This window comes from Pleurodeles waltl, chromosome 6, assembly GCF_031143425.1.
Source record: "Pleurodeles waltl isolate 20211129_DDA chromosome 6, aPleWal1.hap1.20221129, whole genome shotgun sequence".
Lineage (NCBI taxonomy): Eukaryota > Metazoa > Chordata > Amphibia > Caudata > Salamandridae > Pleurodeles > Pleurodeles waltl.
This window is the reverse complement of record NC_090445.1, coordinates 660308839-660333423: the sequence shown is the minus strand read 5'-3', so window position 1 is coordinate 660333423 and position 24585 is coordinate 660308839. Positions and strand designations below refer to the sequence as shown.

The following is a 24585-nucleotide window of genomic DNA, read 5'->3' as shown; positions in this document are numbered from 1 at the left end:
GTTCCACAACAATTTCCTCTGAGCTGCTCATTATGTAGTAAAGTTGGGAATACTTTTTAGAAACTAAAAACGACTTCTAGTTACTAACCCCTAACTTAAAATAACTTTTAAATCTAAAAAGAAATGCTAAGGGGACTTAACCAAGGCCCTAGCAGGACTTTTTTTAAATGTAGAAAAATTTGCAAAATTCAAAAATCTGTTTCCAAAGGCAATTTTGGAATTTAGTCGTGTGATCAGGTATTGGCTGAGTAGACCACCAAATGCAAAGTCGTAGACCCCACCGCTGCTCCAACGATGTAGGAAGCTGGCTCTGTATATACTATATCAAAGAGAGATATAGTGTGCACAGAGTCATGGGGTTCCCCAGCGACTTACAGAGGCTAAAGTAGATAATACTAATGCTCTCCTTTGTGGTAGTGTGGACGAGCAGTTAGGCTTTTAAGAGGGTAGTGCAAAGCATTTGTTGTATACCCAGACAAAAGAAGCACTTACTCAATGGCTTAACTCCAGACCAATGGTTTTTATAAAGCAAAAATATATTTTGTTAATTGTAAGGAAATGGCTCCCTGTTGCAATTACCCCCCCACTTTTTGCCTGATACTGACTTGACTGAGAAGTGTGCTGGGACCCTGCTAACCAGGCCCCAGCACCAGTGTTCTTTCACCTAAAATGTACCAATGTCTCCACAATTGGCACAACCCTGGCACCCAAGTAAGTCCCTTGTAACTGGTACCCCTGGTACCAAGGGCCCCGATGCCAGGGAAGGTCTCTAAGGGCTGCAGCATGTCTTATGCCACCCTAGGGACCCCTCACTCAGCACAGACACACTGCTTGCCAGCTTGTGTGTGCTGGTGGGGAGAAAATGACTAAGTCGACATGGCACTCCCCTCAGGGTGCCATGCCAACCTCACACTGCCTGTGGCATAGGTAATTCAGCCCTCTAGCAGGCCTTACAGCCCTAAGGCAGGGTGCACTATACAACAGGTGCGGGCATAGGTGAATGAGCACTATGCCCCTACAGTGTCTAATCAAAACCTTAGACATTGTAAGTGCAGGGTAGCCATAAGAGTATACGGTCTGGGAGTCTGTCAGAAACGAACTCCACAGCTGCATAATGGCTACATTGAATACTGGGAAGTTTGGTATCAAACTTCTCAGAATAATAAACCCACACTGATGCCAGTGTTGGATTTATTAAAAAATGCACACAGAGGGCATCTTAGAGATGCCCCCTGTATTTTACCCAATTGTTCAGTGCAGGACTGACTGGTCTGTGCTAGCCTGCTGCTGAGAGACGAGTTTCTGACCCCATGTGGTGAGGGCCTTTGTGCTCTCTGAGGACAGAAACAAAAGCCTGCTCTGGGTGGAGGTGCTTCACACCTCCCCCCTGCAGGAACTGTAAAACCTAGCAGTGAGGCTCAAAGGCTCAGGCTTCGTGTTACAATGCCCCAGGGCACTCCAGCTAGTGGAGATGCCCGCCCCCTGGACACAGCCCCCGCTTTTGGCAGCAAGTCCAGGGGAGATAATGAGAAAAACAAGGAGTCGTCATCTACCAGTCAAGACAGCCCCTAAGGTGCCCTGAGCTGAGGTGACCCCTGCCTTTAGAAATCCTCCATCTTGGTTTTGGAGGATTCCCCCAATAGGATTAGGGATGTGCCCCCCTCCCCTCAGGGAGGAGGCACTAAGAGGGTGTAGCCACCCTCAAGGACAGTAGCCATTGGCTACTGCCCTCCCAGACCTAAACACCCCCCTAAATTCAGTATTTAGGGGCACCCCAGAACCTAGGAAACTAGATTCCTGCAACCTGAAGACGAAGAAGGACTGCTGACCTGAAAGCCCTGCAGAGAAGATGGAGACACCAACTGCTTTGCCCCCAGCCCTACCGGCCTGTCTCCCCACTTCAAGAAAAACTGCAACAGTGACGCGTTCCACAGGGTCCAGCGACCTCTGAAGCCTCAGAGGACTACCCTGCATCTAAAAGGACCAAGAACTCCAGAGGACAGCGGCTCTGCTCCAAAGAAGAAACAACTTTGCAACAAAGAAACAACTTTTAAAAGACTGCACGTTTCCCGCTGGAAGCGTGAGACTTTCCACTCTGCACCTGACGCCCCCGGCTCGACCTGCGGAGAAACAACACTACAGGGAGGACTCCCCAGCGACTGCGACCCTGTGAGTAGCCAGAGTTGACCCCCCTGCGACGCCTGCAGAGGGAATCCAGAGGCTCCCCCGGACTGCGACTGCCTGCTTCTAAGAACCCGACGCCTGGTAAAGACCCTGCACCCGCAGTCCCCAGGACCTGAAGGATCCGACCTCCAGTGCAGCAGTGACCCCCAGGTGGCCCTCTCCCTTGCCCAGGTGGTGGCTACCCCGAGGAGCCCCCCCCTTGCCTGCCTGCTTCGCTGAAGAGACCCCTGGGTCTCCCATTGAAATCCATTGCAAACCCGACGCCTGTTTGCACTCTGCACCTGGCCGCCCCCGTGCCGCTGAGGGTGTACTTTTTGTGCTGACTTGTTCCATCACCCCCACCCCCCACCCCCCCACCCCAGTGCCCTACAAACCCCCCCTGGTCTGCCCTCCGAAGTCGCGGGTACTTACCTGCTGGCAGACTGGAACCGGGACACCCCCTTCTCCATTGAAGCCTGTGTGTTTTGGGCACCACTTTGACCTCTGCACCTGACTGGCCCTGAGCTGCTGCTGTGGTAACTTTGGGGTTGCCCTGAACCCCAAACGGTGGGCTACCTTGGACCCAACTTTGAACCCTGTAGGTGGTTTACTTACCTGCAAAACTAACACATACTTACCTCCCCCAGGAACTGTTGAAATTTGCACTGTCTAGTTTTAAAATAGCTTATTGCCATTTTTACCAAAACTGTACATGCTATTTTGCTGATTCAAAGTTCCTAAGATACCTAAGTGAAGTACCTTTCATTTGAAGTATTGATTGTAAATCTTGAACCTGTGGTTCTTAAAATAAACTAAGAAAATATATTTTTCTATATAAAAACCTATTGGCCTGGAATCAGTCTTTGAGTGTGTGTTCCTCATTTATTGCCTGTGTGTGTACCACAAATGCTTAACACTACCCTCTGATATGCCTACTGCTCGACCACACTACCACAAAATAGAGCATTAGAATTATCTCTTTTTGCCACTATCTTACCTCTAAGGGGGATTCTGTGACTCTGTGCATGCTATTTCCTACTTTGAAATAGTACATACAGAGCCAACTTCCTACATTGGTGGATCAGCGGTGGGGTACAAGACTTTGCATTTGCTGGACTACTACGCCAATACCTGATCACACGACTAAATTCCACAAATTGTCATTAGAAACTGATTTTTGAAATTTGAGCTATTTTTCTAAATTTTTAAAAGTCCTGCTAGGGCCTTGTGTTAGTCCCTGTTAGCATTTCTTTTAGAGTTTAAAAGTTTTGTAAAAGTTTGAATTTAGTTCTAGAGATAGTTTTAGATTCTTAAAAAGTATCCCAACTTTTAGAGAAATAATGTCTGCTGTAGAAAAGATGGTGGAGGAGCACAACCTCACCCCTTACCTACATCTTAGGATGTCAGAGTTAAGGGCTCTCTGCAAAATCAAAAAGATAAAGACTGGTTTAAACCCTACCAAAGTACAGCTCCAGGAGCTCTTGGCAGAGTTTGCTAGAGACAGCCCCTCTGAAGATACCCTTACAGAGGGGGAAACTAGTGATGTGGAGGAGAATTTCCCCACTCCAGTCCTAGTTAGGGAGACCAGGGTTTCTCCAACCCTGACTCCACAAGTAATAGTCGGAGATGTTGCTTCTCTCACAGGAGAGTCCAACAACTCTGAAAGCATTGAGGGCAGCCTCAATGAAGATGACCTCCTGTTAGCCAGGATGGCCAAAAGATTGGCTTTGGAGAAACAGATCCTAGCCATAGAAAGGGAAAGAAAAGAGATGGGTTTAGCTCCCATCAATGGTGGCAGCAACTTAAATAGGGTCAGAGATACTACTGACATGCTAAAAATACCCAAAGGGATTGGAACAAAATATGAAGATGGTGATGATATCACCAAATGGTTCACAGCTTTTGAGAGGGCTTGTGCAACCAGAAAAGTAAACAAATCTCACTGGGGAGCTCTCCTTTGGGAAATGTTCACTGGAAAGTGTAGGGATAGACTCCTCACACTGTCTGGTAAAGATGCAGAATCCTATGGCCTCATGAAGGCCACCCTGATTGAGGGCTTTGGATTCTCCACTGAGGAGTACAGGATTATGTTCAGGGGGGCTCAAAAATCCTCGAGCCAGACCTGGGTTGATTTTGTAGACTACTCAATGAAAACACTGGATGGTTGGTGTAAGGAAATGCCTCCTTGGCATGGTTACCCCCTGATTTTTTGCCTTTGCCTTTGCTGATGCCAAGTTATGATTTGAAAGTGTGTTGAGGCCTGCTAACCAGGCCCCAGCACCAGTGTTCTTTCCCTAACCTGTACCTTTGTTTCCACAATTGGCACACCCTGGCATCCAGGTAAGTCCCTTGTAACTGCTTCCTCTGGTACCAAGGGCCCTGATGCCAGGGAAGGTCTCTAAGGGCTGCAGCATGTCTTATGCCACCCTGGAGACCCCTCACTCAGCACATGCACACTGTTTGCCAGCTTGTGTGTGCTGGTGGGGAGAAAATGACTAAGTTGACATGGCACTCCCCTCAGGGTGCCATGCCACCCTCACACTGCCTATGGCATAGATAAGTCACCCCTCTAGCAGGACTTACAGCCCTAAGGCAGGGTGCACTATACCATAGGTGAGGGCATAAGTGCATGAGCATTATGCCCCTACAGTGTCTAAGCAAAACCTTAGACATTGTAAGTGCAGGGTAGCCATAAGAGTATATGGTCTGGGAATCTGTCATGCACGAACTCGACAGCACCATAATGGCTACACTGAAAACTGGGAAGTTTGGTATCAAACTTCTCAGCACAATAAATGCACACTGATGCCAGTGTACATTTGATTGTGAAATACACCCCAGAGGGCATCTTAGAGATGCCCCCTGAAACCATACCCGACTCCCAGTGTGGGCTGACTAGTTTTAGCAGCCTGCCACACACCAGACATGTTGCTGGCCACATAGGGAGAGTGCCTTTGTCACTCTGTGGCTAGTAACAAAGCCTGTACTGGGTGGAGGTGCCTCTCACCTCCCCCTGCTGGAACTGTAACACCTGGCGGTGAGCCTCAAAGGCTCACCCCCTTTCTTACAGCACCCCAGGGCACTCCAGCTAGTGGAGTTGCCCGCCCCCTCCGGTCACGGCCCCACTTTTGGCGGCAAGGCTGGAGGAGATAATGAGAAAAACAAGGAGTCGTCACTGGCCAGTCAGGACAGCACCAAAGGTGTCCTGAGCTGAGGTGACTCTGACTTTTAGAAATCCTCCAACTTGCAGATGGAGGATTCCCCCAATAGGATTAAGGATGTGTCCCCCTCCCCTCAGGGAGGAGGCACAAAGAGGGTGTAGCCACCCTCAGGGCTAGTAGCCATTGGCTACTAACCCCCCCATACCTAAACACACCCTTAAATAGAGTATTTAGGGGCTCCCAGAACCCACGTAACTAGATTCCTGCAAGCTAAGACGAAGGAGGACTGCTGAGCTGAAAAACCTGCTGAGAAGACAGAGATACCAACTGCTTTGGCCCCAGCTCTACTGGCCTGTCTCCCCACTTCAAAAGAACTGCTCCAGCGACGCGTTCCACAGGGTCCAGCAACCTCTGAAGCCTCAGAGGACTACCCTGCATCTAAAAGGACCAAGAACTCCAGAGGGCAGCGGCTCTGCTCCAAGGAAGAAGCATCTTTGCAACAAAGAATCAACTTTGAAAGAACACACGTTTCCCGCCGGAAGCGTGAGACTTTGCACTCTGCACCCGACGCCCCCGGCTCGACTTGTGTAGAACCAACGCTACAGGGAGGACTCCCCGGCGACTGCGAGCCCGTGAGTAGCCAGAGTTGACCCCCCTGAGCCCCCACAGCGACGCCTGCAGAGGTAATCCAGAAGCTCCCCCTGACCGAGACTGCCTGCTTCTAAGAACCCGACGCCTGGTAAGGACACTGCACCCGCATCCCCCAGGACCTGAAGGGTCCGACCTCCAGTGCAGGAGCGACCCCCAGGTGGCCCTATCTCTTGCCCAGGTGGTGGCTACCCCGAGGAGCCCCCCCCCCCACCCCCTTTGCCTGCCTGCATCGCTGAAGAGACCCCTAGGTCTCCCATTGAACTACATTGCAAACACAACGCCTGTTTGCACACTGCACCTGGCCGCCCCGTGCCGCTGAGGGTGTACTTTTTGTGCTGACTTGTGTCCTCCCCGGTCCTCTACAAAACCCCCCTTATCTGCCCTCCGAAGACGCAGGTACTTACGTGCTGGCAGACTGGAACCGGGACACCCCCTTCTCTATTAAAGCCTATGCGTTTTGGGCACCACTTTGACCTCTGCCCCTGACCGGCCCTGAGCTGCTGGTGTGGTATCTTTGGGGTTGCCCTGAATCCCCATCGGTGGGCTACCTTGGACCCAACTTTGTACCCTGTAGGTGGTTTACTTACCTACAAAACTAACAAACACTTACCTCCTCCAGGAACTTAATGGTTCTAACATCAAGGGGACTTCTCTGACCACATCAGTTACAATCTCCTCTTCCTACCCCACCCAAGCTGACAGTAGTGGCCTATGCATCTCTTCTGGGTTATGCAGCCACCTGGGAGCAGAGGATATCAAAGTTCTCCTGCAGAGTCTCTGCTCCATAGCATCCTCCTGAAACTCCGGCCATCCTCTTGGGTTTGAAAGCCTTTCTTCCATCCCTCAAAGAGGCTGGTGCTTGTTCTTGAGGGCAAATGCACTGCCACATGATATTACAACAGTTAAGGCAGAGTGGGCTTTCGGGACACTGTGCCAGGTGGCTCTATACTTCTGGAAATAGCTGGACCATCAAAGGTTGGTCCTGGTGGTGAACCACTTGGTAGGATTTTTGAATGCCAGGATGGATGATCTCAGCTGGTATGCCTAGCAGATCACAAATGCCAGTTTCACATGGAAGTGGTACAAGGTTTCTTCTGTGAAAGGGGAGAACCTTGGTTCGATCTATTCGTTACTGCTGAGAGTACACAGTGTCAGCAGTTAGTTTCTAATGCATCTCTTGTTAGGAGATGCATTCCAACTGAAGTGGAACTCTGGACGCCTGTATGCTTTTCCGCCAGCATCTCTTCTACCTCAAGTTCTGAAAATCGAGACTGACCAGGCCCAAGTCCTTCTAGTGGTCCCATATTGGGCACAGAGAGTATGGTATCCAGAGCTCCTGGGCTTGAGCATCTGTTCTTCCATCAGGCTTCCCATCCAGGGGGACTTTTGCAGGGTTCTGCAGCTTATCTTTTGCATTCTTCACCTTTATGCATGGAAATTGAGAGGCTACACCTAAACACTTTTGTCCTTCTTCCCGGAGGTGGTGGTTGCCATCGTGGCAGCCAATCTTTCCTAGGCAAAAACAGTATCAGCCTGTCGTTGGGACAAAGTAGTGGTGTGGTGTGACATTGGATTCCTCCACCACAATGATTATGGATCCACAACAGACTTGGACTAGGGTACTCCCCATGACGTAAAGTACCACAAATAGAGACCAACGTCAGAATGAGGGAGACTCTCCTTCTGTCCCCTTGCCTCAGAGGCAGTTTTTCAGGACAGTGAAGATCTTCATTGGCTCAGACCCAGATGCTCTTCAGTTCTATAAGCATTGATGATGAGGAGGAAGCTGTATCATTACACTCAAGCAGGCTTATATCATGACCTTCAAAACGCTTGAGGCTTGGACCCTTGGTCGGAGAAAGAAATTAATTTGCCCTTCTAGGGCCACTATAGAGGAAGTCCCTCTTTTGTTCTAGTATATACAGCAGCAGATGTGCTGGACTTAAAGTTGATAACAGTGCCAAGCTAAGGCCCGCTGATGGAAGTCTTGCAGTCTGGTCCCTCTACTGTAAATCCTCTGCTGCAATTCAGTCAAATCTTGACTGAGACCCTTTTGGCAGACTGGTTCAAGTCTTGCTGTACACCACAAGAGAGCCACCCAATTGCCAGATGGCATAAACCGATCCCAGGTGATCCAGCTTTCTTGATGCAGCATCCTACTCTAGAGAGTCTTATAGTTATGGCCCCAATACACAGACAATCTCAATTGCTTTTCAACTGTTCATCACATAGAGAATGAAAGAAAATAGACACTGGGCAAAGGAGCTATTTCGTTGGCTAGCTTGTTGCTCCATCCTTAAGCACACTTGGTCTTTTGGGTCTGCTACATTCTTGATTTTGGAACATGATGAACAACCCTTGCACAAAGCTTTACGAAAATCATTGTATGGACAATGTGACATGTCTAGAGTGCAGCACATTATCTCGATCTGGGCTGGATGCTAAGGTTTGTGTGGCCTGGACTATAGGCACTGATGTTATCATCAAAAGCCATTCTTGGGTGTGTTTCTCTGGCTTTTCGGGGATTTTCAAGCTTTAATTATGGGGACGCCTTTTGAAGGGACATGGTTGTTTCTGGGAAGGCAGATTTTGCCCTGGCAGAGCTATTGCTCATTCCTTGTGGTTGCTTTCCCTTGCCAGTCAGTTCCACCAATAGTATAAGATCGAATAATATTTACAGCTATGCCTATCATCAGCGACCGCCCTTGCAACCAGTTGTACCCTTTCTTGGCTTCAGGGGCCTCAGTGGTAGTAGGAGAGGTCACCAGCAGCAGACCACACCCTCCTCACCTGGTGCTGCCAAGTCACTTTGTTTTCCCTTCACAGCTAATTGCAGCCGGTATGGGTCCAAATCCAGCATTATCTACTCCACTGGCACTCTAGCACATTGGGCTAATAAGTCTTTCAGATTGTTTAGGAAGGTTTGGCTCGCCCCTATTTTTCACTCCGTTATGAAGAAAAGAAAGATGGTTTAAAAACAACAGTAGTGTGAAGAGCTGTCTTTTACATTACTTTTTTTATGCCTTGGTCAGAAATGGGCCCTCTTTGGGGCTTTAGAGCTCATTCCTACCGGGCAGGAGCAGCGACTATCTGCATCTACGTGGATTTCCCTGTCCATACTATCACCAGTTACTACTTTGCTGATTCTGGTCAACAGGAATGGGCATTTAGCTTATTTGGTTCTGCTGGGCTGCCAGGTGGACAGCCCACTCCTGAGATCCTTATCCTTAGAGGGTACCCATTCATTAGGTCGTGCTTAGTCAAAGCTATTGCATACCTAAATGTCAGTTTAAAGAGCGCAACAAGCGGGGCGGGGTAAAGCCACGTGTGTTCTTGCTTGATTAATTAGATGTCTGACCTACTTAATCCACACAATCCCTCCTCGTCATTCAGATGATGTGACTGTTTTTTCCTAAGAGAAAAACAAAGGGATGTAAGGAAATTCTGAAACGTATTTTAGTTATTTCTATTTACTCTGTGTAGCTTTTAATTTCCCCCATTTATGTAAGCCTTCATGGGTGATATAACTAGAGACTTAGCAATTTTCACATAATAAAAAAGTGCAACCAAAAATATTTGTGAAATGTGCTTTCTAGTCTCTTCCAATCGAAATTCTTTTCATCATAAAATAACGTTTGAGCTTGATGCTTCACAGTTCATTTTTATTTTTCGTAATGTGAATAAAGACAACTAGTAAACATTCTGCTCTGCTTTAATATTCATTTAATGCTCCTTTAATATTCTGCAACATTATAAAGTGATCCTAATACCGAATTTAAAGGACTGGTCTTGTCAAAGCTCTCCAGATTTCATCTACAATATGTAGTCTGTTGGTACAACAAGCGATGCAAGTAATGTCAACGGAAATACAAATGTGTGGTATGTTGGAACAATGCAAATAAATATTTTTGTTCTTTGAGTTTTCATGCAGTTTTTTGGGTATTGTGCTGTATTATTGTCATCTTGTGTTAGGTCACAAGTGATAGCAAATATACCGAATTCTTCAAATCCAAGTCAGTGCACACCTTTTTAAGGATCTAAGGCTTCCTTAATTACTGTTGTGCAAAGCAGCAGTGGCGTGGCTATTTCTGAATGCCTTGTGGACATAAAGATCCTTCAATTCAAAGCTTAATTCATACTGGCAGTCACAAGTGGGCAAGTGTGGTCTTCAGGGTGTGAGGTAGTGGCCTCGAGTTTAGGAGAAAGATGGGATCATCTAAGAATACCCTCCAAACTTTTCATGTACATAGATGTATGTAACTGCAGGGAGGGGTGCTACGGGTACATCATGAAACCAAACTATAAAGTGAAATGGTCCTATTGCTAGTGTTCTAATGGTGCTTGTTTTGTTTCTTTCAGAATGGGGGGGAATGTTTGCGGGCCTATGTCTCTGTAGCTTTGGAGCAGATTGCACAGTGGCATGATGAGCAGGGCCACAATGGGCTCTGGTATGTCATGCAGGTGGTCAGCCAACTTCTGGATCCCCGAACATCTGAGTTCACTGCAGCTTTCGTTGGCAGGCTCGTTTCCACTCTGATTTCCAAAGCCGGACAGGAACTTGGGGATAATCTGGATCAGATTCTCAGAGCCATCCTCAGCAAAATGCAGCAAGCAGAGACGCTCAGCGTTATGCAGGTACATTCTATTGTTTTACTTGGACTGAAAGATCTATGTCGAGGTGTTATAGATTTAAATCTATAAAATGCTGGATCTAGAAGATGCTTCCAAGGGCTCAACGATTTGTTGGCACAGGATGATCTGTCATGTCGTTACAGAGAAGGTGACTTTAGAAGTGTTTTAAGTAGAAGCCCTGTAGGTATTGCATGGCGGTCAGTGGCACGGTTCCATGCAGATATAGTGAGTATCCTGGTTCAGAGTTGCAAGGAAGGTGTCATGTTGGTGTCACAGGTTCAGAGATTATGATAATGAGTGTTTGTTAATCCTATAGAGCTGTAAACCTGTGTGCTTGTGTATTGGTACATGAGAAGAAGGTGACAAATAACTGTCACAAAATAAAATAAGGATTAGATGGGGCAGTTTTGCTGGAATGATTTCAGATAACAGTTTGAACTTTTCCTTTCCATGCCTCTGATAGCAAGTTTAGTCTTGCATGCTTTTATTTTCTATTCTTGGCTAATGCTGCAATGGTCCATATGCAACCTCGGCGCATCACAGGAAGGAATCTCAATGGGACAAGCTCAGCCGTCTATCGTACCATGATCAGTAAATAGAGCATGAAATGCAGTTAAGTTTATGTGGTCACAAAGCTTACCTCACGAAGGCAAGCTTCAGATTTCTACTACATATTGTCGCATGGGCTCTCATTATCCTAAATGAGACTACTGGATTTCTAGGTAGCAGGATCGTTCACGGTGTGGGGGACTGAGTCTGACCCACTTGGAAGGACCTCTGTCACCCTAAATCCGGTTTTGCTCCGGCTAACTAGCAGTGCCTCATCTCTCCCATAGGGAAGGGATGATTGGGCAGCCGAGCGCATGACATCTTTGGAACTTCTCAGGGAAGTCGTGGTCACTCAGATCCAAACCAACTCTCTCATTTACAGTGTGATCTCATATACAAATGACAAAGGCAGTTTTAGTTTTATATATTGTTTTAATAAAACAACTGCATTTTAGATATTAAGGCGTGAGCCGCAATAACCAGAACCATACAACACAGTAGGATTGAAATAGTCACGAGGAGAGTGAAACATAAGAATAACGCTATCATGGTGTTAACAATTTCTACTCTCTCTCATCTAGTTCTAGTTAGAGCACAGCATGTTAAGCTTCTAACTTGCCTTTCAGATTCCCTGGGAAGACATCAACCCTCATACCTGAGCAAAGGCCTGTGATCTTGTTCAGCATCTGCAACGAGGCAGTCAGCGTCTAGTTGTGGTTCCTTGGTCGTAATCTCCCTCTCTCCTCTATTGGGACAAGGAATTGTTTTTATAACTAACATGTCAGCGTTATCACAAAATGTCGCTACGCAAGAACGCCAAAGACTAAACTCCTACCACGTCTATCGGCAATGTACCAGACTGTATCCTTGACTGAAGCACAGAGTGAACAGGAATGTGTTATTGAGAACTCCAGTGCTGAAGTAGGCTAAACAGTGTGATATAAAAAAATAAAACAAGACCGTAGAACTGGTTATTCGAAAAATAACAGTACGAAGCCGAATAAAAAGCATTTAGAGCAAAGTGCACAGAGGCTCTAAGCTGCAAGCAAAGGAATAATATACATCCAGGGCAAAGTGCACAAAGGCCTAAAGCCTGAAGCTAATGCGCAAAGGATACATAAAACTGACCACACTACACCCTCCCCTTGTCGGTAGCAAGTGGTTCTAACAATATAAAAATATGCCCCAGATACAAAAACACATCAAAATATATTTCGAAAAGATCAGAGGACAACAAAGCAGAAAACAAATCTAAATTGGGAAGCATGTGATGGTAGAGCCAAATCTGATATAATGTCAATTTAAAAAAGAAAAAAAAAAAAATCTAATTCTTAGACAGAAGCCACGGAAAGCAGGAGATCCTCCACTTCGACAGATGTCAACATCGGAAAATCCACGCCAAAAATTAACATGGAGCAGGTGTGTTCCAGAGCCCCAGAACCATCCGGGGCGGCACCCCGTGCAGGGCCTATGAATGAGACAATACCATCTTCCTCCAGGAAGGGAATCTCATAAACAGCCTCACGAAGCAAACACAACCGCAGTGCACAAGTCTGGGAATGGGCCCTAATCGGGAACATCAACAGATCAGTATCGACCACTGGGGCGGCGCTGCAGTGAGAGACAGAGAGCCAGTGCATGTTAAAACGAGCACCAAAGGCACCGAAACACGGGTTGCACACAATCCAAAACCGGTCGGAATGACAGAGACCAGTCACACTCCAAATGTCCCAGGAGTGTTGCCCTGAAATGCTGCATCATGCGTTCACGACAGCTGCGCTGACGGGAGCACTAACATGGGATTTCGTCGCAGTGGGACAGCAATTGCAGAAGAACAGCAGCAACAGCAAAACCCCAGCCAACAAAGCCAAAGTAATCGGGAATCCCCCAAAAATGCTTCCGAAAATAGAGTGAATAACCGAAGGTATTAAACCGAATATGGAAGAGAAGGTATGAGCAAAACCAACACCTACGGCTTTGAAAAAATGTGCCATTCCAGCAGTGCTGGACGCATTAAATATACGTCCCACGAGTTCACCAAAGTGACTCGGAAAGTTAGTATTCAAAAGAGACTGTATTTCCGCTGATGACCTCGCCACCTGAAGTGCGTAGGTCTCGCTAGCAGATGTAAGGGCCACATGCTTTTGAAACAATAGAGCTTTCAGTCGACTCAACTTGTCGAAATTCACCTTGGAAGTAGCAATATGAGGCCAGATGTCCGCTACCTCCCTAATTTGAGTTGGGGGAAACAACACATTCCCGCAGCACGTAACGGCCTTGGTGACAATGACTACGTAAACTATTCCACCATGCATGCCACAACAGGGTTCACTGTTAAGAAGGACGTAACTGCCATATGAAAGCACCTGGAAAGTGTTTTTAATTACCGTGACTGGAACTCCCTTTAGATAACAAGCTAAGTTAGCAATCGAGGCATTACACGCCCTGTGCAAAGACAGCTGCTTACAAACCATTGAATGGCTGACAGAAGTTTCGCATTCGCTACCGCTAAGAAAAACCTCCCTCAAGCCATTAATACATCTGTATAGAAAGGGAAGCTCCCACACCTCGTGTATGTCACTGTCTCCCAACCGTTCATATCTACCCACCGGAATGTGCTTTAAACAAGAAGTAAATTGCAGAGTGGAGATAGGCAAATTAATAACCCCGTGAATCAACCACTCAGCTGACAGAATCTCAGCCACAGTCAAAGGCAATTTCTCCAACTTTTCAATATTTAACATAACATATGTTGCTTCCTTCTAAGCCATCAGCTGTTGTTGACGGGTCAAATTAAAGGAAAGAAATATCTCCCTGGCACGAATGTGCTGCCATGGAACGCGACCCGCCTTCCAGGTCTGTAGAGTCCAACCCAACTGCATGACGGACCGCGTTTGACTCTGCCCATGATATAAAGAAGACATATCAGATTTAATAATGTCTATAGCAGAGGAAACAACGTTGTCAATTGTGTATACACGGTCTGAAAGTGTATGCATCCCATTATCTACAACAGACAAAGCCTGCATCAAATTTTCCTGATCAATTTGCCTCAACCGGGCCGCTGCTTCCTGTTGTGAAAGTTTCCAAATCTCATTATATATTTCATACAAAAAACGTTTCTTCCGCGGTATTCTAGGTCCTGACAAAAAATCTTGCAAGTCAGTATCATTAGACAGTAACGTGAGATGTCTTAACTGCATCCAGCGTGGATGACTTCAACCATTGTTGACAAAGTTTCCCCACGCTGTATGTAGTAATGATATCAGCATGTTCTGGTGATATGTAGCGAGGGTCTGCCCTACTAGTCCTGAACCCCCCCGAAGAGGTGACAAAACGCTGATGACACCCATTAGTGTCTATGGGCCACAATAACCGCCCGGACGTATCCATGAAGTGTTAAGTGTACTATTCTGGACCCAGTCTGTAAGCTGAGTAAACGTGGCATTAATATATTGCTGCCAGTTGTTCAATTTGGAAGGGACGGGTATGCTAGGCATATTCAAATCTCTAATCGTTGCCAAGCCCAAACAACTAGTCTGTTGTACAGTGTCATTTAGGAAAATCATTTGGACAGGAATAATACACGCCCTAAACAATGTGTCCCTGCCCCGCATTTGCCAATTTTTCATTCCCGAGGCACTTTTCAAATCAACAGTTTTGGACCAGTATTCATACCCCTCAACCGAAAGTTTGGATACAAACAAATTTGAATACAGTAATTTAGTATCAGTCAATAACATTTGCTTATTAGTATGCGGAGTAACCTTATAATAGTAAGACTTAGTACCCTGTTGATTATGCCCAGAAAAATATGCAAATTTATCAGAATACGTTTTAGAACTCCCCAGTGGAGGAGTCGGGCAATGTTCCCATTGCATATATTCAAATATTGATTTAGGGCTACTAGCTTTATGAATAAAGTGGTGTCCATAATAATTGTAGCAAAACATGTCACCATAATTATCTCTAAATTGGGAAGCATCTTCATTTTCATAGACAGTATAATATTGCAATTCTGTCAACATAGAATCAACTGTCTTTACATCCCAATCATCAGATACAATGCCTGGTATAACGATATCATTCATTGACAATTTGAGAACATACGGTATTTGAATTATTTCAGTGGGACCATATATATCAAACATCACTCTATCCCACACAATCCCATCCGGAATTGGTACTGCAGAAGTGTTCACAAAGGACAAGTCTCTTCGAACCATATGTGACGAAAAATGTGGCTTCAACACCGTCTCCACGTGCTCAATGTTAGATCGTTCAGGAAGAAAATGACCATGTATCACCAGAAAAAAGGTAACTACAAACCCCAGCCATAGGAAAAGAGTCATCACAGTCATAAAAAGCCTCAGATAGTTCCAAGGAACAACAAAATATGTATGTTTGAGCCAACACATCAGCTTACATGGACCCAGGGCTAATGTTGAAGAGGACGAGGAGTCCGACACGGTATCATCAGTGGTGTTAAAGCAGCCAGAGGTAGTTCTCGCAAAAGGTGCAACAGTAAACAAAGAAGCAGATGGTGGCTCTCGCCTTGGCACGCTGTAGACCACATGTTCAGCAATATCAGTAGAACTTACAGCAACTTGATCAAAAGATTCCAAATCATGCGCAGTAAGTGGAACAATCGCAAGATCAGCTTCCACCCTCCCCAAGCTCGGAGAGGAAATGGCGTCGGTGCAAATCACATGCAGCAGAACTTCTTCCCCAGTAGTGAGAGGGATTCCGGAACTACTGGGCGTCCCTCTTGGTCTGCTCTGCAGAATCGGCCACATGTTGTAACTTGACATTATCAATGGAAACAAAGCGATTTCCTTTGGCACCTTGCAACGGTGGCAAAATCAGTTCTTGTGCCGCTGATCCCTATCACAGGGACAGGCACTCGATAAGAAGGACCAAATTCTTTTTTTACTGCGACCTTTTCACGCACAAGATCCCCAATCCTGGGAATCCACCCAGTAGACGTCACTGGTTCATCCTTAATGCCTGTGGAGGCAGCACTTGCAGAAGAGTTTTCCTCACGGAATTGTTGCAAATCCTGCAAAACAGTGACACGATCATTTATGTCAAAGGGCGTGTCCGCCGTCTCCACACCAGGACCATCTAGATCAGGAACATACATTTGTGTTCCAAACAGGCACTCATATGAAGTACGACCGCCCAGGGACCTTCTAGGCAAGTTATTAAGTGCTCTCTGTACTCCATACAGGTGGGCTAGCGAACTACGACCCATACCTATAACTCTGGCCGTTAAGGATTGCTTTAAAACAGTGATTTAAACGCTCCACGACAGAATTTCCCTCGGGATGAAATGGAGACGAGAACTGGAGCTGGACCCCCAATTAAGCCATGGTGTCCCTGAATGCCTTAGAGGCAAAGGCAGGGCCTTGGTTCGAATGAAAAGCTGCAACTGCAAATGTATCGACAAAGATGCGCAGATCTTTAATAACAGTTCGAGCGTCAGCCGAGCGCTGTGGCCAGACCCACACAAATCTGGAGCACAAATCTACAGCAACCAATATATATCTGTATGCACTATTTGGCGTCAGCGGACCACAATGATCCAAGTACACACACTGTAAAGGTTTATTTGATATGAGAAGAGGCGTCTGCTGCGGGCGTCTAGCCATGGAAACTTTAATTTGTTGGCAGACATCACAACAAAGGACATACTGCTTTGTCCCTTTACAAAGACCAGGCCACCAATAACGAGCCTGTAAGAGTGAAATAGTGGCAGCCACGCCTGCATGTGCAGAAGCCGCTCCCTCATGTGCTGCAGTAATTAATCGAGGTCTCTCAACTTTATTGGGCATTTCACGTACACCAACGCCTGGGATATTAACTACAGCGTTTAGCATACCACCCATACAGTAATTATATTTAGAAGGGAATCCATTAGGGAATGGCGTGCCATCAGCCGTAGCTTTTATGGCAGCCAAAATCTCTGTCTGGTTTGGAATTCGAACGAGTTACTGCGGCCACAGTGGCAACTGCCACTGCCGATTTTGCGGCTTCATCAGCCAAAGTATTCCCAGCAACGTGTATTTCAACGCGCTGGTGTCCAAGTGTATGCACAACATGGACTTTAGGAAGCTTTTCCTTCAAATCCACAATTTTTCCCCACAGCAATTTGTGCTTAATGGTGTTACCTTTGGAATCTCTGAAACCATTCAACCTCCAGTAACGCAAATATTCATTGAAAGACTTAACACAGTAATAGGAGTCACAAACCAGCAAAGTAAGTATCGCCGGATCTGCGTGTTCCAAGGCTAACAAAAGAGCTTTCAGCTCCGCCAACTGTGCCGTACAATCTCCCAATGTCTATGTATAAGTATGTCGGGGGCAGAACACTTCCCCCTCCATATAGCCGCTCACCACCGCATATGCAGCAGAATACTGTTGTTCAGTCCCAACCGCTGGTTGCGCAGAGCCATCGGTATACATGACCACTTGATATTGGTCAATAAGCAATGTGCCAGCGGTAACTGGGTACTCCATTTCATATTGAAGGAATTCTTGAGTCTGCAGTTTAGGGTCAAATACGTAACCTACATCAGTGGCTGTGAAAGACGTAGCCCATTGAATCCATTGCGGGTGTAAAGCTTTCGAATTAGGAACACTCGCTTTTGTAACAGCCTCCAAGGCTGGAATCGGGGAATCGACAACAATGCATTGGCCCTGGGCAAGAGGTCGTTCTTTAATAACAGCCATCTGTACAGCAGTGAGAATTTTCTCAGTTTGTGCAAAACTTTGTTCTGCAGCCGAATACAAGTGGGACTTGTATGCTATCGGGACTGTCTCACCCTCATTAAAGGTGACATATGTAAATCCAACGGCACCAGGTATAACCCTGATGACCAGATGCGTTTTATTGTCCCGAGTATGTAAATGCTTTACTGCCAAGAGATCAGTTTACAAATCTCAAAGAATATGTGTATGCTCATTAGTCCAAAATCTACTCGAAAAATTAGGGCGAATCAACTCGTATAATGGTTTTATACGTGTAGCATAATCATGAATGTAAGTTCTGCCAAAATTTAGAAACCCCAATATCGACTGGAGTTTCCGAACCGTATTAGGAGGTTGCAACTGAGCACATTTCTCCAAAAAGTGTGGCGCTATGCTCTTGCCCTCATTCGACAACTCATATCCCAGGAAAATGACGCTGAGGAAGGCCATCTTCGATTTTTTTTAAATTAAATTTGTATCCAATTTCAGCAAATCCCACAACAATGCGTGCTACCCGCCTTAGATGTTGCAGTAACTCATCGTCCGTCAGATATTTATCAACATACGATAAAGCTTCAGGGTCCAACTCGTGCAGAATCTGTTACGCGAGCTGAAAATAGTCCTGGGCTATTCTTGTACCCCTGAGGCAGACGACAAAACTTTTTTTGTGAGCCAAACGTACTAAAGCTCGTATAGCCCCTACTTTCGGGCGCTATATTTTGGCAGAAGAAACCATTCGAGATATCTAATGTTGTTTTGTATTTCTTATGCACTATATTATTCATGAGCGCTGCGCTGTGTGAATTTTGTATTGCATACGTGCGTGTATGTCCATTTAAATGTCTGTAATCCACTACTATCCTATATGAATGATCCGGTTTAGCTACTGGAAATAAGGGATTATTCATCGGCGAGACACAGGATTCAATTACTCCCTTGTACTCCAATTGTGTAAGTATTTTCCTTACCGATGCCCTTGCTTCAAATTTGATAGGATATTGCGGTTGCGGCTGAGGTTCGCCCTTTATCGGAATTACATGATATGGTGAATTTCTATCCCACCCCACATTATTTCTATATAGGGCGGGAGCCTGCGCCAGAGCCCATGTTTTACTATAGGACTCTGCTAGTTCTCCCGGAACAAGCAGTGAGAATGAAGGTGTAATAACCTCCTCCCCAACTGGACAGTCACGAACAAAGTCAGGTGGCCAATCCTGTTCGGCCAGCAGAATGTCATACAATTTGACCACACGGTCCCAAAAGATGGCTTTTATAGTGCGCTCAATGTCCCCTTCTAATTGTAAAGTTACTGTATAAACTCTATCGGGATCAGAGACACGCACATCTGCTGTTTCGACCTGTATGAAGTCATCAGTTGCTGTCACCTCCAGATGCACTAGAAGATTCCGGCAAACTATTGTGACCTCTGCCGCGCTGTCTAACAGTGCTAACGCCCATGTCTTGTTCTTCAAGAGAACTCTCTTCTTTTGTTTTACAAGTCAACAAATTGTGCACAAACCTGCACCCACTTTCTAAGGTTTTATTTTTTTATTTTTTAGGAATACGTTAAGGCGTCATAAGCAAACCGAACAACTTATTTGAAATATTTGTTTTTTTAATACATGTACCTAAAATGAAATGACTTAAAACCGGTGTGGTTGGCAAAAGCCACCTGAAGATCATGTTACTGGTGTATTGCTCTTTCTGATGAATACTCTAAAGACAGATCCCTTACAGACCCTTCTACCTTCCCATTCTATGAAATGGCTTCTTTTTAACATGTACTTTAGCATTCAGCATGTTACCAACAGATTACACTACCCATCTGAGAGCAAGGAAAGGTTGAAGCGAAAAAACAGCTGTCAACACTCAAGAGTGGCATGAGGTGGTGTGGAGACAATGCAAAGCCACACAACGCCACCTAATGGCACGCCAGAGCACCGCTATGAAAAATTTTCCACATCCAGCACATCCAGTCTGGCGCGTGGGGGATATTCTAAGGAGAAGAATCTGAGGTTAGAAGGATCTACAAGACGATTGATTTTAATTCTTTACACAAATATATTATAAGCAAATGTATTTGTATCCAGATGCCTTTATATGCTTACTTACAATAAGCTAATTTCACCCTTCACTATGTTCTTTTACGTCTAACATTGGTATTCTTTTCAATAATTTTAAATGCCCAATACATTTCGTTTCCAATGTTTTCAATCTGACATAATCATGTAACCTTACACTATACAAACAAAAATATATACTTGCACATTCCTTTTAAAACACATTGATAGATAGCGTTTTTACACATACTTCATAAAGAAACTGAAACAAATGTCTTGTATAGGCCTTTGTTCTTGAATAATTTGTTTTCAAATTTAAAATCATTTATACTTAGAAACAGTTTCTGGGATCCTGCACAAGGGCATAGATCTTTTACCATTTATGAATTCACAGAGAATTGAAGAACGATCTTCTATAAAAATGAATATTGGATACATATGCATTTTAAAAGAAAATTACAAATCCACATATAATCAAGGATGGACTAATACAACATTTTGGATGAAAAACTTAACATGAGGAAGAGCTGTATCTTACGGGAAATGTCCTAAACAACGTGTCCTTAAGGACTCAGGCGTTTCCCCCGCAATCATAACCACGCTTGGCTGAACAACACATAGCTTTTCTTGTGCCTTAACGCATGTGCTGAACTATGCATATGCGTGGTAAGGCACAGAAAAAGCCATGCGTTGTTCAGGAGAGAAGGCGGTCCGGTAAGGGGGGGGAGATGAGGCAAAGGTGGGGGCTAGATTAAGGGATTGGGGTGGGTAGCTATTTTTATTATCATAATTTTTATTTTTTTTTTTTTTTTTTTTAATTGTTTTTTTAGGGGCGGAGGTACTTTAGGTACTTTTTTATTTTGGACTTGGAGTGGGGTCATTTATTTTTGTAGCGGAGGGTTTAAAGAAGGGCAGGAAAGGTGGAAGGAAGGATCAGGAGAGGAAGTAGTGCGGTAATAGGGGTTGGGGCAGGGGTGGTGGGTAGTTTTTAGTGGTTCTGAAGTAAATCATTGGGTCAAGGGCTTTCAGTAGAGTATGACATGTCTGTTGGATTTTGTCTGGGTTTTTACATGCCTACTGATACATACACACACAATATCCCACCCACCGTCCCACCTAACCAAGCACCCATACACGTCTGCTTTAAAGGCCATAAAAAATGTCCACCTTCCTCTCTTTCTACCGCCTCTTAAGACCCGCCTCATATCCTGCTTCGCATACAATGTGGTGAAACAAGGTATCCTAGCATGCCTGTTGGTAAATCTGAAGAACACACGCCTTCAATCTTATTGACCAAGCTACGCCCATGGCTACAGTTACAAATTAAAACCAAAAACACAAAAATTCACAAGTTATGTTTAGGACCGAAATCCGTGTCTCTTACATCAGCCATGCAAACAAAACCAAAGTGCTGTTGACCTCACTCCTAATTAAATCAATGCAGTTACAGATGTTGCTTGTCATCTTGCAGATGAGATTAAATATCATATAAGCTGTACTACTTAGGGAGAGACAACTATACATGTAGTTTTTTTTTGGGGGGGGGGGGTATGTGTTGTTTAATTACTTTTAACTTTTAGATGGTGTTCTTTATTGGTGTAAGTATTGTAAGGTTAAAAGCATTGTATTTGGTGTGTGTGATGTAAACCTGAAGAAGAATCTCCCTTGACCAATGATATGACTTTAATTTTTTTAATGGATTTGTCAGTTGTCAGTGAATTGGAAAATCTGATGGATTCGTGAGTTAATGGTCCAGATTTTTCATGCCCAGATAGGAACCCTTTTAAAGTCTTATTTCTGAAACTACTGTACAGAGGTACATCAAACCAAGTAGAACTTTACTCAGATGGTTTTCTTTTTGTGCCTTGGTGTAAATTTGAGCAGTAGTTTTTAAGATACTAGCACTTGCGAAGGTGTCAGATGGGTTTTATGTCCTTCTTTGATATGTTTATAACTTTTTAAAAACATGTATGAAATTTGGCAGACACTTAAGTGGCCATTATGAACATGGCGGTCTGGACCGCCACGCCAGCAGTGGCGGTCATTACCACCAAATGGCATGGCTGTCCAGACCGCCATATTCTGAACACAGTAGTGAACTGGCTGCAAAGCAGCCAGTTTACTGCCACCCACCGCCAGGCCAGATTAGACCGCTGGGATGACTGTGGACACATTTGACCCGGCGGTGAAGGCTGGACAGGCGGTGGGATTATGATCCCATTTCCACCAGGGATTTCCTGGCAGAAAGCATACGGGTGACGGGAATAATCATTCCTATCACCTTTGTTTCATGCCAGGCCCTTCCCCCCTTCTCACAACACCTACCCCTCACCCCCCTCCCCCCCCCCCCCAGCCCCTACCCCCAAACACTGTGCCAAACCATTGTTGGTGGGGTTAGACAAAGTTAATGGGGGGAGGTTAAAATTGTCATGTGCTTCAGCACAGTTTCCTTCATCTGCGTTAAATGAAGCAAACAAAAGCATTTACATCAGATGCAACTGTGATCTTTCGTTTGATTATATATACACACACACACACACACACTATAAGACATTCAAAATAGAAGCAAAACAAATAATTGATATTTTAAAAAAACTCTCTACCTCGGTGCGCTCCAGCTGCTTCACTCCTCCATCTCGCTACAGACACAGGCTCCCAGCCTGCCCTGCGGCCAATCCTGTAGCTGCTCAGATCAGCCTCAGGATTGCCTTGGAGCCCCCAGGCAGACTGGGAGCCTGAGCAGGCTCTCTTCAGCCCAGCAACTGTGTGACCACTCCCCTGTCCATTACCACCCCAGATTGGTGTCCAGAGCTCCTCCAGAGGGTCCCTGGGTTCTGCCATCTTGTGTCCAAGGTTGGCAGGGAACTCGGGAGCATCTGCGTGGCCAAGCCAGGCAAGTGACGTCAGAGCCCCCTCCCGATAGATGCTTGCCTGGTTAGGTGACCAATCCCCCTTTTAGGGTTATTTAGGGTCTCTCTCTTTGGTGGGTCCTCAGATTCGGCTTGAAAGATTCCAGCAGGACTCCTCTGCAACCTCTGTTTCGAGTCTGGCCACTGGAACCTCGACTGGACCCTACAGGAACCCCAAACGCTACTGCAATGAAGGAGACTCTTCTGCAACTTTGATTCCACGTCTCCTGACAGCCTTGCAACATTTCCTCGGCCGTGCATCCTCAGAAGACTGCAACTCTCCAGTCTGCACAAGAAGAAGGTATATCCCATGGAGTGCAGGAGTCACTTCCCTGCAAACGCAGGCACCTACAACAAGCGAAGATTGGCTGTATTGATCCCCTCTCCTGCCGGCCTGTGTGGATCCTACATCACAGGTGGTGGACTGGATTAGTCCTCTTGGTCCTCTCTGCCAGCTATCCAACTTTGGTGGAGGTAAGCCTTTGCCTTCCTACGCAGGACGGTACCCCGTGCATCGCGTCTCTTACAGCTGCCAAGGCTTGTTTGCATCTCGAAGGGATCTTCAGGCGATGTGTAGCTCCAGCTGCCAGCACGCCATCCTGCAAAGCACAGCCTCCTACTTGGTTCTCCTGCGGCGGGGATTCTCTTTTGTAGTGCTTCGTGGGCTTCTTCTGCAACTCCTGTGTCCCAGTCCTGTGGAAGTCCTGTGAGCGCTGCCTCTGCTCCTGTGGGCTCTCTGAGATGCTGAGGGCCACCTGTGACTCCCCCTCCTGGGTTGAGTCCTCCTTGGCCTTGATGGTCCCCATCAGCACCTCTTTTCCACTAACCGCAAGTTTGCCTTTGCCAAGGCTACATGGTGGAATTCCTGCACCGACACCCATCTGCAATCTTCCTTCCAGCATGGGCCTTCATCTCCATCCTTCAGGAACTCTTCTCCGGCTCCAGGACTGCAGTGCTGACCTGTTCTTCCTCACCGTCGACCAACTCCTGCGTCTACACCTGGGTGGGTAGTAGCTCCTACTCCTCCTGGACTCCACTGGGACTCCAGGACTTGGTCCCCTCTCTCCATAGGTCTTCTTTCTACTAGAATCCACCACTGGTTTTCTTGCAGTCCTGTCTGGGTATCTTCTTTTCATCCTTTTGGGTGGTTTGGGGAAACTCCACTGGCATATCTCGGTCGCATTTTTATATAATGACCCCTCAGTTCCGTATACGGAGACGTCCGTGGTACTGAGGATTTCCACCACCACTGTATAGGTAATCCTATCTTACAGCAGGTGTTTGCTCAAGCTTGAACCTTAAAAGGAAAAAAGACCCTGTCTGGTGTGCCTTCTCTGAACCCTTAGTGCGTTTCTAATGGCGAATCCCCAGGCTGTACAAATAGCTCTTAACATGAGACAACCACTTACGACACATTTACTAGCACATGGACTGAAAGCACAGTCACATTTGTGGTGGACGCTCACGCAGCCTATAGAACAGAGCTGTTTTACTCTTGGGTCACATTTCCAGCAGTTGATGGGAACACAAATACATTTCATACATATACAGTTGCGAACGCGCCTGGGCAGTACAGGGCGTATGCATACTTAGAGATGTCTCTATCTTATCAAGAACATAATAATTGGCTTGATGGCACCCTACCCCATACAATATTACCAGTAAGGTTAGGTCCACTAAGTAATGATGGTCCCACCTGGCCTTTATTGG

General features: G+C 45.9%; 1 protein-coding gene across 1 annotated transcript in view; it reads left to right on the top strand.

Annotated features, from left to right (window-relative positions):
* The window catches only part of IPO9 (importin 9), a 567644-nt gene that overhangs the window by 218997 nt on the left and 324062 nt on the right, over positions 1-24585 (top strand). Inside the window, exon 18 of the mRNA XM_069239031.1 lies at positions 10335-10610. Within this exon, the coding sequence (XP_069095132.1) occupies positions 10335-10610 (276 nt within the window). The remainder of the gene's footprint in view (positions 1-10334; positions 10611-24585) is intronic.